General features: G+C 31.3%; 2 protein-coding genes and 1 pseudogene across 2 annotated transcripts; 1 reads left to right on the top strand and 2 right to left on the bottom strand.

Moving 5' to 3' along the window:
• LOC109343974 (probable prolyl 4-hydroxylase 3) lies at positions 518–5,163 on the top strand. The gene is made up of 9 exons (XM_019582523.1): positions 518–604; positions 648–881; positions 999–1,083; positions 1,617–1,714; positions 1,789–1,886; positions 2,893–3,022; positions 3,125–3,312; positions 4,375–4,464; positions 4,951–5,163. The coding sequence occupies exons 2-8, from the start codon at positions 682–684 to the stop codon at positions 4,446–4,448; spliced, it is 873 nt and encodes a 290-aa protein (XP_019438068.1). The 5' UTR covers positions 518–604; positions 648–681; the 3' UTR covers positions 4,449–4,464; positions 4,951–5,163.
• On the bottom strand, positions 5,964–10,183 carry LOC109343973 (annotated as a pseudogene).
• Positions 15,143–15,876, bottom strand: LOC109343979 (E3 ubiquitin-protein ligase ATL23-like). Its single transcript, XM_019582530.1, has one exon. It carries the CDS (start codon positions 15,578–15,580, stop codon positions 15,200–15,202), a length of 381 nt encoding a protein of 126 aa, XP_019438075.1. The 5' UTR covers positions 15,581–15,876; the 3' UTR covers positions 15,143–15,199.

The following is a 16,887-nucleotide window of genomic DNA, read 5'->3' as shown; positions in this document are numbered from 1 at the left end:
CATATTATACTGATTATCATGGTAGAGGCTTTTAAATAAAAGTAATTAATGTGATTAAGTTAAATAAATTTTGATATATTATAGAGACAAATACAAAAAATATAAAAGTAAATGTTTCTTCTGTTAAACAAATGTCGCTCACAATAATTAAACTATTACTTTTTTATCATACATATGTAGCAAATATTTTATCACTAGATCATAGCCTTTCAATTTAGTTTGATTAAGTATAAAAGGTGTACAGAAAGAGAAAAAGATATATACCCTGACAACGTAAAAGTTTTTTACATCGTCACTATATTATCTACCATTCATTTTCAATTATATTTAAAATTTTAGAAAAAATAATCTAAATGAAAGATAAATAATACCATGATTGTGTATAGTTCTTTACGATCTTACGGAAAAACGGAGTAATATTATGAATTTTAAAAAAAGGGAAAACAAATACATTTTTTTCTCAAGAAAACAAAGATACTTAAACAGAGCAAGACGCGGTGAAATATTTTAGTACGTAGAGAGTAGAGTGGAGTCAATGAATACTGAAGAGGAGTGAGCAAAACCGGTGGCTTGTCGTTTAGGGTTTGGATCCATTTCAATTCAACCTCATTTCATTTCAACCTCATTTCAATTCAACCTCATTTCATTTCAATCTCATTTCAATTCAACCTCATTTCAACCATGGCGAAAGGAAAGTATACCCATGCACGATCACTGGGGAAGAAATTGTCAACATTTACGCTGGTTTTGATCACGTTTTCCATCCTCACACTTATCCTTATGTTGCTCCTTTCTCTCGGAATCGTTTATCTTCCTACTATCTCTGACGATTCTTCCGTCGCAGATCTCAGTGCCTTCCGGCGCAAAACCATCTCTGAAAGGTAACTAAGGTTTAAAATTCTGTTTGATTTTGATTTGAATTTACCTGGATTTTGCACTCGTGTTTTCTCGAACTAAAAATGTGTTTGATTAATCTTTCGTAATTGTTGCTTTCAAAGTGATGAAGGTTTGGTAGAAAAACAGAAGCAATGGACTGAAGTTCTGTCCTGGGAGCCAAGAGCTTTCGTTTATCACAATTTTTTGGTGAGATTTCGTGATCTGATTACTTAGCTGCATTTCCTGATTTGTGTTTTTGTTTGTTTTGAAGATCAATACAAATTATTGTCTATGTGAATTATTATGCTGAATAGATAGATGTTTTTTTTATGCAACCTGTGATTTCTAGCTTGCTAAGTTTTTTGAACAATTGAGATTGAGAATTTTTGTACCTTACAAGTTTTATGCATGATTATGCTTCCCATGTGTAAAATCGAGTGCTTCTGCGGCATCTAAGTCAAGGAAAATCATTCAATTGCGTTTGAAATTCTGTAACCTAGGCTAGGCTCATTGATAAACTGAATTATATTAAGATCAAAGTGCTTCTGAGTAATTTGTGATATAAATAAAATAAAATCAAAGTATTCATTCATACATGGAATATCCCAAACTTTGATGTACTTGAATGAGTCAAATGGTTGAGTTAGAGATCTTGCTTTAAATATTTAGATTCTTTTATTAGTTAACTGTTGAAAAATATATAGTTTGACAATGTTATTTTTGTCTATCATTTTAAACAGTCAAAAGAAGAATGTGAGTACTTGATCAGCCTTGCCAAACCTCATATGGTGAAATCAAGTGTAGTGGATAGCAAGACTGGAAAGAGTACGGAGAGCAGGTTTGCCTTTGTACCATGTTTTCATAAAGGTTCCATTCCGACTATTGTAAGATTCTAACATCCCCTACTTGCAGGGTTCGAACTAGTTCAGGAATGTTTCTGAAGAGAGGAAAGGACAAAATAATCCAGAAGATAGAAAAAAGAATTGCGGACTTTACCTTCATACCAGTAGGTAGGAGTTCTTGTGAAGTATCTATGTCTACCTGTTTATCTCTTTGCTTTTGTCTTCCACTGAGACGAAATAGAATTTTTAGAAAAGTTCTTCCAAATATTTTCCCCATATAGAATGATGTTTGAGATTAGGCTATTGGATTCTAATGTTTTCAGCTACCTACATTACTTTAGCAATTCAAACAAAAATTATAGAATGTAGCTGGCCTATTTTGTTATTTTGACGAGTATATTTTAATGTCTCAAGGAAAAGTTAACACAGCACCACAAGACACCTAATCTGTGCATTTGAAAATAGTAGTTAAACAACATTTTAGAGTGTTGTAAGTTGCTGGGATAGTGGGATTATTTCTTGCTTGATCAAGCCCATTAATTTAAATTTGATGGAATATAATATGTTTGTATTTTTTTAAATAATTTCTTTCTTGTCTACTACTTTCATAAAATAGCCTCAATTTCTTGTGAGAACATTAATGCATTATGCAGGGATTTTCTACTTTGGATTTCGTTATCTGTTATGTGATCATTCACTCATTCTGTGAGAGGTCGTTTGTTTTTTGTAGCTTATAGTCAAGCTGATTGCATGATAAAGGAGTTGGGTTCAAAATAAAAACGGTAGTGTTCAATTGAGTCACAACAGTACAGGAGTATTTGGGATATTCTCAATGATTTATACAAATAAATTTTTGATTTTTTATTGATAAATTCTTTTTTGGTTCCCATAAAAGGTCTTTGACATTGTGGGGATAGGTATAAGGTCCTTCCATAATGGGAAGGGGAAATCATATGGGAGGTCATGTTGGGATTTCGACATGGCCCTGCAAAACTGCAAGTCTATTCTAATGGCACTGGCAGCTACCATTTTGTAATACATCAATGCTTAAGTAGCTTAAAACTTTTGTATTTGTTTAATATTTTATGTTCTCTAATAGCACTTCCTATCAATGGGCATGAGTGAATACTTCTATATTTTCTGAGGTACTAAGGATTAACTTCAAAATATTCAGAGAATGGTGAAGGACTTCAGGTTCTTCACTATGAAGTTGGGCAGAAATATGAGCCTCACTATGATTACTTTGTTGATGAGTTCAACACTAAGAATGGAGGCCAACGTGTTGCTACTGTTCTTATGTACCTGTAAGCTCACTCTTTCAAAATTATGATTTTTCATTGTGCTTTTTGATGGATTTTGTTTAGAAACTTAATAGCTACCTTCAATTTTTTCTACTACTTATGCAGTTCAGATGTTGAAGAAGGTGGTGAGACTGTATTTCCTGCTGCAAAGGCAAATTTTAGTTCTGTGCCATGGTGGAATGATTTGTCAGAATGTGCCAGAAAGGGTCTCTCAGTTAAACCAAAAATGGGTGATGCTCTGCTGTTTTGGAGCATGAGGCCAGATGCCACACTAGACCCTTCTAGTTTACATGGTTAGTAGTGAGCTAGGAGAGGTTATGTTGAAATTTTGTCAACACAAATAATCTGGTTTTATACAGATTTGCATATGCCAGCCATAAATTCAAACACTAGTTACAGACACTAATTCCCGTCATTAGAAATTAGAATTTCTAGTAATCTGCTTAGTCAACTTTATGACTTGGTGATGGCTAAAGCTTCGTGCTAAACACATGTTTAATTTCAACACGCCCCTCGTGCCTGCGCTTGTATGTCATATGTATCAAGCTTGTTACAAATAAAATCAACCCGAAACCCTCCATGGACCTTAGTAATATGACAGCTTGTTGTTCATGGGAATTGACAAAGCTAGTCATGATTTTGCACAACCTTTTCATTGACAAAAAATGCCACGCAACCTCTTCATCTTTGGTTCATTCGTGAAAGAAAATGCTTTAGAAGCAATATGTAAAGCAGCCAGCTTTGTTGTCACAAATTAGTTTAATTTTCTAAATATCTCCCAATTTTAGCTGTTCAAGCTAACACTATGCAGAGAGGTTGGGCAGGAGGATGTTATATAGGAAAATGATGGGACTTGGAGGGGGATGGGTATTTTCTTCTGATTCTGGCTAATAGCTGGTAGCAAATTTTGTCTTGTTATCTTCTTTTTACTGTACCTACTCCGTCGAAGGAAAATATCAGTTGTTAGTACTAAGTATCTTTTTTTTGTAGGCGTACTAAGTATCTTCTTATTCTATCCTATGAGTAGTAATCAACTTGGACAACTAGTTCTTCACTTTATTGCTGTTTTATCATCATCTTCCTGCATTCATGTTCAGATTGGTTCATATATTTACTCCTGCTGTTTTTAATTTTCTAAACGCTTGCTCTTTTCGGCAGTGTGGGGAAATTTTATGCACACATATATGGACTATAGTCATTATGTTAGGAATGTTCTTGCCATGCCACTCTGTCCTTTTTTCTTTTTCCAATGGCAATTTAAAGCTATGTCCAACATTTCATTTTGTACTTGCAATTTCTCTTCTTGCCAGGGAAGTTATGATTGGAAAGGTTAATTAGTTTTTCTTTGTTTCCAGGTGGTTGCCCTGTTATCAGAGGAAATAAATGGTCTTCAACAAAATGGATGCATCTTGAGGAGTTCAAGGTTTAAGCCATCGCCTGTACAGGTACTTCTAGATACTAAAGATCATCCAACCTACTGTCCTCTTGAAAATAAGGGTGAAACATTCGAAGATGTCTTCTAAATTAAAATTTGAAAGAGAAAGTTATGCCTATAATTTCCATTCTCAATCTTAAGTGTTACCAAACTGATTTAGGTAACTCTTCGACTTTGTATTTGGGCTTAAATAGGCGGGATATGGGTCATCTAAAGCGAGTTTGTCTCTAAGGTTAGCAAATAGAGGTCTATCCACCATTGAATTGATGAAGTGTATAGACCCTTACTTGGCCGCTTTAAAGACAATCTCACTCTAGAGATTCTGGTGGATATCTTTCTCCATCCAATTCTGATTTATTAATGATAATCTCACTCTATTAAATCCAAATCCAAACAAGCAGATACAATTCTTTGTAATCCAAATTGGTCATCAACCTTCGTCGGTTTACATATTTATATAAAACATCATTGGACACTGATGATTTTATATTTGCAGGATTCTGATGGATTGTTATTAGGGTGAATATTTCCGGGCATTTTGGATTGGATAAAAACAGGTTAATGCATTTCTATTGACAACTTAGGATACCTAAAGACATTTTCTATTGCTCAGTGCAGCAGCATTTTTCTTCTCCTGTAGAAAAATAATAACAGTTCTAGCTGATTGATAATATTTGACATCCCAGTGGGGGAGGACTTTAGATATATTCCTTAACTTCAAAGGATGTCTTTTCTCAAGAGGCTTACTAAGGGATGATATATGCTGATCTGAGTTTTTAGATATATTTCTTAGCTTACAGAGGGATGATATGTTGAAGATAGTTAGAGATACACCTGTAACTTAACAGTACTAAAATACTAGCAGAGTTTTTTTGGAAAAGTACCATTTTTATTTTCACAAAGAAAACACTTCCAGAGAAATAAAAATTCTAGTAGGTGAGTTTATTTAATATGTGTTTGTAAAGAATTATCAACCAATCTCGTATTGCTTTTTCATTTTTTGCACATTTGTTCTAGTAATTTTGATGAAAATACTGCTTTTCAAAAGGTTTGCATCCAGTTAATTATTTCGTTCTGCGGACAAAAATTCGGGTTGTGTAAAATGGTTGGTTTCAAATGGATTGATTTAGATTATAATGGAGGTGTTAAAACTGAATACTCTTGTAACATAGATCTTCATCTATTGTCCTATATCATATCTGAACAATTTCTCTTGTGAATTCACTTTGGGAAACACGATCCATGTTAATTACACTATATAAAATTATACAGCAATTTTCTATAGTGATACAAAGGTTTAATTACACATTCTATCGTCAACAACATTAGCTTGATAAAAAAAGATGTCTATTATTCAATTAGCTAAAAACACAATTCTCAATAATAAATTCAAATCACGCTCTTGAAATAGATTTATCAATTTTAACTCATACGAGTTACAAGTGACTTCTTCATCCTTCGTTTTTGTCACTCTCATAACAACGGCAACGATAAAAATGCATTCCTAGAGACACTACATAACATGAATTATAAAGGGAACTTCAATCCCTTGTTAAGAGATGAGGATTGATAACCAAGGTTTCATTCTCTTGGCCACTATCACAGGACATTCAATTAATTAACATAGGAAACAAATTCCTCGTACTACATTAACATCATAATTATAACAAGACATTATTATCAACACAATCTACAGTTATAACACACTTTGGGTGCACTTCATAGCCACATTCAAGACACTGATATGCCCAACAAGAACCTTGTTCATCACAAACACAACAAATGAAGGGTCCTCCTCCATTACCATCAGACACCAAATTCAAATCATGTCGATGCCCTTCATGATACACCAATCTTGGAAGATCTTTTGCCTCTTCTTCAACCAGTTTCTCTAGCAACTCAACTTTAGCATTAGTGAAAGGGTATGCATTTTCTTGGTACAAGTTTATTAAGTTTCTTCCATGACAAGTAATTGTTTTTCCATCAGGTCCTATAATTACCAAACATGGTATCCCTTGCACATCAAAGTGCCTAGCAAGGTTTTTGATTTCTGGGTCTTTAAATGGTAATGCTAACCAAGGCATTTTACTGTAATATGAGTCAAAAGATGCTTCGTCACGGTCACTGGAAATTAACACAATTTCAAAGTCCTCATCTTTTCCTTTTTCAGCTAACTCTTGCTTTATCTTCTCATAAATGGAAATTAGTTTTGGAGTGAATTTCACGCATGGTACGCACCACTTGGCTGAGAAGTAAAGTGCAGTAGTTTTATCCACTAGAGAAACAATAGGTACCTGCATGTACAATAGGATTTGTTGCAATCAATTTTTGGTTGCTAGTAGGGATACCTTAAATATCTAGATTCGTTTGCCAGTTTACTTTTAAAGTAGAATGAAAAACTTCAGAGTCATAGATACCTTCTTGTATTTGTCCTTTATTTATTTCAATGCTATGGTCCATCCCTACAATTCCCCCCAACCATTGCTCCTCAATCCTCATTAAAGTGTAAATTTGCGAAAAACTTGTTAAAGTTTTATCTCAAAACCAATTAGTTATGAGAGAAATAGTCCAATTGATATTTAAACCATTCCTGAAATGAGATAGCCGATGTGGGACTTACTTTCCAACATGCCCCATTCACATAAGCCTGACGGACCATGCGAATAGTTACATTTAACCCATAACTAAAGGACATCTTTTGGCCCATGACTACCGGAAAGCAGTTGGACTCTGACCCTCATACCATGTTAAGATTTCATCTCAAAACCAATTGACTATGAGAGGAGTAGTCCAACATGTCTTAAAACCATCCCCGAAACAATGAGGTAGACAATGTAGGACTTACTTTTCAAAAAAACTACCATAATAATTCTGAATTAACAGACAATACAAGATAGTAAAATGAAGGTATTTGAGCGATTTATTACCTTTCTTGTTACTCCAGCATGGCTCAAAACATAGTCTCTATATTGGTTTGCAAGTAAATTAACAAGTGTCTGCTTTTCACACTTCTCTCTTTCTGCCTCATGCAGCTTCTCCAACTTCTCTTTACTAAATGGATAACCTTGAATTCCATACCTATAAATAAGTTCAACCCCATTTCTAATTTCTGCACCATCCTCTTTATTACTCTCATAAGGTTGTAAAATAATCAAGCATGGAATCCCTTCTACGTTATACTTTGTATTCAATTTTCTTTGTTTCTAAATCAGAGAATGGAACTGAGAGCCATGGCATGTTTCCATAGAAGTTATTAAATGCATCAGAGTCTTCATCAGAGGATACATATACAATCTCAAATTTAGGGTTACTGTTTTTAAGCTCCTCATAGATATCAACTAGAATTTTGGTGAATCCATTGCATGGTGGATACCAGTTAGCAGCGAATAAGAGACCCACTACTTTTCCTTCAAGATCAGAAACTTTTACCTGCACTCACAATTTACACAATTTACAGCTACTTCAACATATTAGCATAACTTATGAACAAACATATTCATCCCGAATAATGGAGAGAAAGTTTTTTGTCTTAGACAATTAAATTTTAAAGTTATTTAAATCGGGTCAGGCTCCTCTCCATTAGTGCAATTTTTCCCTTTAGTTTGAAGTGTAAATTTGTCTTATTATAATAAACATAAGGGTATAAGTGTAAAAACATATAACATTTTTTTTGGTTTTTGGCATCACTTGCCTCTCCATTACTCGAGAGGAGTCTCATTCATTTAAATCATACAATTAGCAAGGGTCGTTTAATTACGGATGGACAAGGTGTTAATACCTCCCTCGATCTATAATCGACTCCTGAACCTAGATATCAAAATCTAAACCCTAGTGTGATTGTTCTAAAAGATTTTTTCTATATTTTTTAGTATAAATGTAGTAGTGACTCAGGACGTGACAACTCTTCACATTTTCAATAGGAAGATCCTTATGTAGCTTCAATTCTTACCACATTTATCAGTGATCTGAATCCTTAAATTGTGTTTAGGAAATCTAAGTAAAAATGACATTGCTAGCAAATTATTATAACTTAATCACGAGCACGAGACACACCAAAACTAAGGACTATCTATGACTTGTAGAGAAAAGTTTAACCAGCGTATAGATATTATATGAAACCTTTGTGCATAGTTAATATTATGTAATATAAACTATTTCAACCTATCATAGTATAAAAACAATGGAGGCTACTTAAGGGATAAAAAATCAAGTTAAGAGCATGCTAGGTTTCTTAAAGGTAACAGCAAATTCTTATTCTTTCAAAATTAATTAAAGTAGGTATGAGTTGAGTATTCAATAATAGGCTCATCCCTCCCCTTTAAATAAAAACTTTGCAGATTAATTTTAGAAACATTTTTTTATAGACAAATGTTAGTACATTAATATTTATTATTAATGTAAATTGAAAGTCAAACCAAAAATATTATTTACTTCACTCTAGTCATTAGACTATTTTATAACTCGTTATTCACCGACAAAAGATGTATAGAATGATATTGAGGATGGGGCACTAAGAAGAGAAAGGAATCTAGAAGTATCCAAAAATAAAATGATGAAAGGGACAGGTCACCCAAATGGTCAGTGTGTAGGAGATAACAGGCCACGTGTAGAAACTCGAAGAGTAAATAGTTGGGCTAGATCTAGAGGAATGGTTTAGGTGCCACATCTTCATACATTGAAAGGGACTTCAAACTTACGTTAGAACTTGGGCATCAGTATTGATGGGCATGTATAAATTCTCCTATTAAATCTAAGATTATTAAGAAGGTGTTCTTCGAGTGATGGAAGACATTATTATATATTTAGGATAAATAAAAGGTTAAAGGTTCAGAGCAATACTTATTGGGAAAATTAGTTATTAATGTCGAAAGCGATTAGTTCCTTAGTTAAGATGAGGGATACCTTAGTAGTATAAACAAAATCTAGTTAACTTATATAGGACTGAACAAGGATCATATGTCCCAAAAAATTCTCGTCCTGATGTCCCAAACCAATCACATTTCAATAATTAACATACAAAAGTTATTTTATGCTTTTTACGATTATTCTTTTAATTACATAACAATCCATAATTAGATCCAGACACTATTAGAACACCTAAAATGGATTACAGGTTTATAAATTTATTCTCTGAGAGAATATATGAAGGAAGATAGTTTGACTCGGTAGATCCCGAGGCAAGAAGTATGAAGAAAAAGAGCCAAACTCCTTCCATGGCAGTTATTGAAAATAACATTAAAAATTCAAAAGACAAAAATATTTATATCCTTTAATTTACTAAATTTACATTTTCACCATTCAAAATACACTATAAAATTGAATTACTCTCTTTAGTAAGGGAGATGAGTATAATTCAGAAGAAAAAAGCATGCATGCTTCACACACAAAACTTTGAACAAAGCTATTACCTCAATAATATATTTTCAGCCATAAGCTGTTACCTAATGGAAGCAGTGATTAGAGGGAGAGAAAGAGGGAGAAAAAAATAATACTTGTCCTCCATTTGGAGAGAGCAGAAAATTACGATCTTTGGAAGCAAGAAGTGAGAACCTAGAACTGGAAACTTCACCAAAGTAATCATTATGACTCAGTGGATGAGCTTGAGTTTCATCCTTCATTTCATTCATCATCTTTCTCTATCTCTCCCTTCCTCGTTTTACTATACAATATATGATGAATTAGTATTCTATAGATGTAAGAATCACAACGAGAAAACACCTTTCATTCTCTCCATCTCAAGCCTAATATTCCTTATAAGATAAGTGTAGAACCATATATTTTGTAGAACGAAGAATATGATGATTTAAGGAGGTAGGTTATTTAATCGTACTATTAAAATCATAATATATATTATATTTAATTATTTTTTACAAAAAAATATATTTTTAAATTAAACAAAATGATACACAAATAATATTTTTATTCTCGAACATATTTTATTCTCCTGCTTTTTACATATGTTATTTTTAATGTGCAGTTACGTGAGAAATGTGAGAACAGTTATCATATAAAAATTATGAGAATAATAAATTTGAGTTTTACTAATATATATGGATGATCAAAATTAAAAGTAAATTCTTATTCATATGATAGTTATTTGCATAATCTTAACCATTAAAATAAAATGCAATGTTTCATATTAACAATTCACAAACACATATTTGTTAAAAGTTATGTATATATTATTTTGAGGGTTTATGAATTTAATTTTTTATGTATGAAATCTCGCCTTTTGGCATCTCTTGAACATTAACACAAAATAATATATATAGAGGATGCTATCACGTGTTTAAAATACATTATTTTAGGTTCCAAGATATATTAATTTTGTATTGAAAAAATAATGTTTTCATATCTTGAAGATACTAAAATATAATTTTCAAAATATAATTTATTTTTCTTGAATCACTAAATACTATATGTACATTGTTCTTAATTTTGCATGAACGTTAAATTAGGGTCATTATATACTTTTTTCTCTACAATGTGCTTTTAAATATAATAAAATTATAAAAAATATGATACTAAAATAAAATCAAAATAAGTGAACTTAATGAAGAAAAAAAGTTTAAGATATTATATATATTAATTTTTTACTGACTTCCCAAGCTACTTAATTATATCTAATTCAGACTTTGAATTTCTAAAACATATTATGTTCACACTTAATCCCTAAGGGGATAATTAAAAGTTAGCAGAAACACACTAGTGAAGATATTTATCTACTTTCTTTTATTTCTTTCAACTCATCATTAATTATTTAATTCCATCCTATGCATTCCAAGAAATTATCTTCACACATGGAGAATTATGGTCTAGCATTCGTTTTCGCTGCCAAAATTAAGGTACAAAACTAATTGAATTGAGTTGAACCATAGTTCAGCTTGATAAAGATTGATCCAGTTTAAAATTTAACTCAAATTTAATACAAGTTATTTTTTAGCTCAAGTTCGGTTTGATTAAAGTTCACGAACCATTTGATTCAGTTCGAATTGGTTCTTTGGACAACTCAAATAATCAATTCATTTTAAAAAAAAAATACTAAACTATTTTATATTTATAAATATAATATTGTTTATATATAATAACAATAAATATAAAAAATAATAATGCGTGCAATTATAATAAATATAAAAATTATTTTATATATATATAGTCAACTCATGAAACTAATGAGATGAATTATATTCAATTTAAATATAACTCATTTATTTAATAAATGAGTTCAACTTCTAGTTTAATGTCAGGTCATTTGATTCATAAACTAAGTTTATTTAACTAAAAGTAATCAATCGAGTTTTGAAGGAATAGCTGATATAATATTATATTGTATGGTGCATTTTGACTTGTGAGTAACTCGTATTAAGTGAAGTCAGCCATGGGAAAAAACCACGTGTATGGTCCTAGTTCCGGAATGTAAAACATTTATGAGGTTGGTGCTATCATCAAACACTTATGAGGTTCCGTGATACATCAAAAACCCTTCTTTTGCCACCTCTTACTTCTTTATTTCTATCCTCTCCCTTAGTGAAAAATACAAATATTACTTCTAATATCTATCAAGTTTTATTTATTAGCTTAAACGATGTTTAAATTAGTAGATATTTATCTCGAAGACAACAATTATTAAGATTCTTGTTCTAATAATTGAATTCCACGTGTCCTACGTGAGCTAAGCAAGTCACAAGAGTGAGGAGACTCGTGTCACAAATTAAAGCTTCGTTTGTCATAAAACAGATTTACGACTCGAGTATGTGTTGGCTTGTTGCTTCCTGTTTTACTTATTGATCTAGTGATGTAAGATTTTGTTAAATCTTAGATCTATAAGATGAATGTAAAAGATTAAGAGTTTGATTTTTGTGAGTAACATTTATTGTTGGAAGTAACAACCATATATTCAGTGGGTCAAACTGAAATGCCTCTCCAACAACCCATTAAATAAATTTGTGTCAGGTTGGCCTCACAGAAAATCACCAACTCTGGGTCTAAATTAGTTTGGTTTAAATCCAAAAAAATATTATGATCAGTTTCTTATTTTCATTTCAAGTAAAAGATAAATTTTTATATTTATCACTTTGACTAAGAAATTTTCCCAATAAAATATAGTCCCTTACAATTTTTTGTATAAAAGGAACAAATTATACTTTTTAAGAATAAATAAATTGGTAAAATGTGATTTAACAAAGTTGCTTCATTTAGTGGAAAATTACAGTTCAACCCTTAAAGAATAGTATCGATATTTCTTCCAAATTTTGTTTTATGGAGTATAATATTTATATACTGTTAATATAAAAATTTATATAAGTTAGTATGTTATTCACCATTCATTAATACTATTTTGAAGAGTCAATAATCTTAAACATAAATAATGAATAATTTAGTGACAATGCATAAACTCATATAATATTAGTATATATATTTTCCCCTTTTTTATATAACCTAAATTTTATTTCCATTCTTTGACTATGCCTTCTCTTATGCTAAGAGTGATGTTATCCATACATCCAAATCTTTATTCTTGTTTGAACTTTGTCTTAATTTATATGAGAATATGATCATTAAACCTAATAGATGATATATTGAATAGTTAATGATTGTTCAAAGTTTTGGAATTATTTGTTAATTCTTAAAGAGTATGATGTCTAACATGCAAAGTTGGGGATATTATTTTCAAGATATGTTGAATATATGACAACTTTAATTATCAAGGAGAATAAATGAGTGAGAAACTACAGAGACTTTACTTTTGTATTTCACCTTATTGTGTGAGACTCAATGTTTTCCTCTTAGATAGAGAAAAATATTCAAATCACGTCTTATATATAGTTGAGACGTTTATAGACCAGCTCCCTTAATTGTTTACTTTTAATTTGATGAGGTTTTTTTCTAGTTAAAACTATCTGTGTTATTTTTCTATTATTGCTCTATTTTATTTTTACAATTGTCGTTTTCATAAGTGTCCAATTGCACAGAAAATGATTGGTCATGAATTTCCCAACTATTCTCGCTATTTTTTTTGGTACTAGCAAAAATATCTTGAAGGAATTAGTCTATTTTGAGATTCATAATTACCCCTTCCAACAAGTGTCACTTCCAAAAATCAAACTCTTAACTCTTTGATAATCCTAAAGATCTAGCAGAACTCTACATATTAAACCATACCTTATATAATGAAGTAGACAAATATGAAAGAATATGGATACATGGAAGTAATAAAGTTATGATTTGACATATATTTATATATATTGCTTTTCCTTATTTTGGATTTGTAAGATTTTTTATAACAGTTTGTCTTAATAAAAAGTTTAGCTATAAAAAAACTTACAATCTAAAAAGTTAAGAATTTTTTTTACCTATTTAAAATATTGGGTTGTTTAGTTTTGAAGTTATAACCTCACAAATCATAATGATAAGTAAATATAAACACATCTAGACCAAATACATGTTAAAAAATATTTGTAATGTTTCACATATGACTAAGCTCACTAACGCCATATGATAAGATAAAATCTATTCAACTGCCATGAGCTATTGAGAATAAAAAATAATTTTTATATAGAATATCATATTAAAAGAATTAAAATCATTGGTTCCAAAATCATGCAACTTAGGGACCCACTTGATTATGTCGTACAGCTGTTACCTGTTCACAACCCGTGACGTGGCGCCATAATTTCACCATTCTTGAGCATCCCATGCAATCAATCAATGATCTTAGCTTTATCAACCACATAACTAACCACTGTACTTTCCGGTAATGATAAGACAAATTCTTATTTTTATATTTATAATAAAAGTTAAAAAAATATGATATAATTATATTTATAGGATAAAAGTATTATATCTTTTATTTGTGATATATTTGTCTCTTTGAATCTCGATTAATGGAGAAGATCTTAACTCCAATCTCCTATTACTCAAACCCTAATAATGGCATCTTATTGTCCTCGTCTGGAAGATGATATGATCATAAATCAAAATCAAACATCTTTCTGTGAATCTGATGCTAACCTCATGAATGAAACTATTTACTTGAGGACACGATCCCTTCAACCACACTTGATACAATACATATCGTGTAGTTATGTTTTAGCGTGATTTAGCTGCTCTTCATCTTCCCTCACGGTACCTCTATTCTATTAAATTATTGCAAAAAGATTCAATTCATGTTAGCAACACTTATTGGTAGGTACAAACTCTGAGATCGTTACCAAAAAACGTAAGGAGTACGAAAAAAATTAATTCAACAAGAAAAGCTAAAATTTAAGTATGGACGATGACCCTTCTCTCTCCACGGCACGCTATGTTCCAACCCAAATGAGAGATTAATGTAATATTTCAACATAATTAAGTAACACATTACACTTATAAAGAAATTAAAGTATAACACATTACACTTATCAAGAAATTAAGGTGTGTTCAATTGACACAGGATGATATGAAGTAAGAGACCTGAATTTAGAAATTTAAACACGTCTGCTACATAATTCTCCAAACTGACAAAGAAATACAGACGAATGTACTTAAATAATGCCTTCACTGGCTCTTAATTTCACTTTGCTCCATTTTTTCTCTCCATTTTTTCTCTAGGTTTTGTTTCGGATTTAGATTTTGTACAGAAAAAAAGGAAAATAGAAGGTTTAAGAGTAATCTCACAAGTGTATTTCACGGCTCCCAAGCCTTCCATTTTCGACCGACGGTATTGAAGCATTGAATATTCAAGTTTTCAACATCCTTCATCATAGCTAGCATGGATTATTGAAAACTTGAGGATCAAGTTTAGCTCTACAAACCGGACAGAAAGGGTGATTAGAAAGCCACGTGTCAGCACATTCCACGTGGAAGCCATGGTTACAAGCAGGAACCAGTCGAGCCGGTTGCTCATTCTCTATCTCATCAAGACACACGGCGCATTCGGTTCCCATGACTAATTCTTTTCCGGTGATTCTCGGAAGCTTCTCGAGTTCTGAAGCTGATAAACCCTTTTCAGATACCGGCTTCACCGGTAGCCGGGGATTATCACTTCGGTAAGTAGTAGCGTACCATAGAAGACACATGTAGATTATGAAAACAAAGCTCATGCCAAGGCATGGTAGAAAAAGTGCTAACAGAACTGAATCAAGCATTTGGTTTTGTTCAATTGAGTGAGAACAAAGAAAGTGAGATAAGTAATTAATAATAATAATAATATAGGTGTGGTGTTATGTTAGTGGTTTTTGATAGAGAAAAGAAGCGAAGGGGATGTTTGGGGGTGCAGGATACACGGCATAATGATGGTAGAATAAGAGAGAATAGTTATGGGAAATTGTGTGGGAAATTAAACAAAAGTGGGACTGTGAGACTTTTTTGTGTGAGAGTAGTGGTGTAAGGGTTTCGGTGGGGATGGGGCAATTGGGTTCACACTTGTGACTTATTTCAGAAGCTAGATCTTATAAGACAAACCTTCAAAATGAGGATAAATTTTTTTTTTTGGTTTTCAGTATCTCGCACTATAGACAATCTTATCCGAGTCGAGAATTTTCATAGATGTATGAGATTAACTCTTGTAATAGGTATTTTTTTGTCCACAAAACTTAAACTCAAGACTTTACTTAAGATGAATTAAACATATAACATTTGAACCAACATCTGTTAATCTTTAAAACGAGGATATTCATGTTTCTATCTCGTAGTATAAAATGTTATTTTTTATTTATAAGAAAATTACAATTTTTAAATGGACGAGACATAACATAAATAAGGACAAAAATGAGGATAAGTGATATATGTCATTTGTATTTATATCTTATATCATGTCTTATCAAGTAAAATCTCATAGATTAATGGCCGATTTAAATTTTTTAATTATATAATAACACAATCTGGGAGTTAAAGTGGTTTAATGATTAAAATAAAAGTGTTAAGGAATGAAATGAAGAAACTTGAAGTATGAGTTTCATCTAAAATAAATTAAAAAAAAAGAGTTAAAATCTTATGGTTAAAATGAAGGAAAATAAAAGTTATAAAATATACATATTATCTTATAAATTGTGTCACGGTGTTTTTTTGATGTTTTACCATACTAGGTCAAAGATTTCTCTAAGCCACAATTAGTTGGTTCACAACTCATAAGTATAAAAAAAACTATGAGTTATAAGTCAAATAACATCCAAATGACTTATTAAATATTAAATATGTACTTATAATTTATTTTTTCCATTTATTAGTTAATTCTTCCACTTATAAGTTACTTTTTCCACTTATAAGTTCAATTTTCAAACACAACTAAATAACTTTTGGTCATAGAAGTAAATTGATTAACTTATAAATTACTTATGCATAAACACTGCCTTCTCTATTTCCTTCTTTGGGCATTTTTTTACAGTGACTTAAAATTGGGAATGGAGAATTCCGAAAGGGACAAGTTTAACACTAAAATCAGTAAAATGTGTGG

This window comes from Lupinus angustifolius, chromosome LG03 (genome assembly GCF_001865875.1).
Source record: "Lupinus angustifolius cultivar Tanjil chromosome LG03, LupAngTanjil_v1.0, whole genome shotgun sequence".
NCBI classification, from domain to species: Eukaryota; Viridiplantae; Streptophyta; class Magnoliopsida; order Fabales; family Fabaceae; genus Lupinus; species Lupinus angustifolius.
This window is presented reverse-complemented; position numbering and strand designations above follow the sequence as displayed.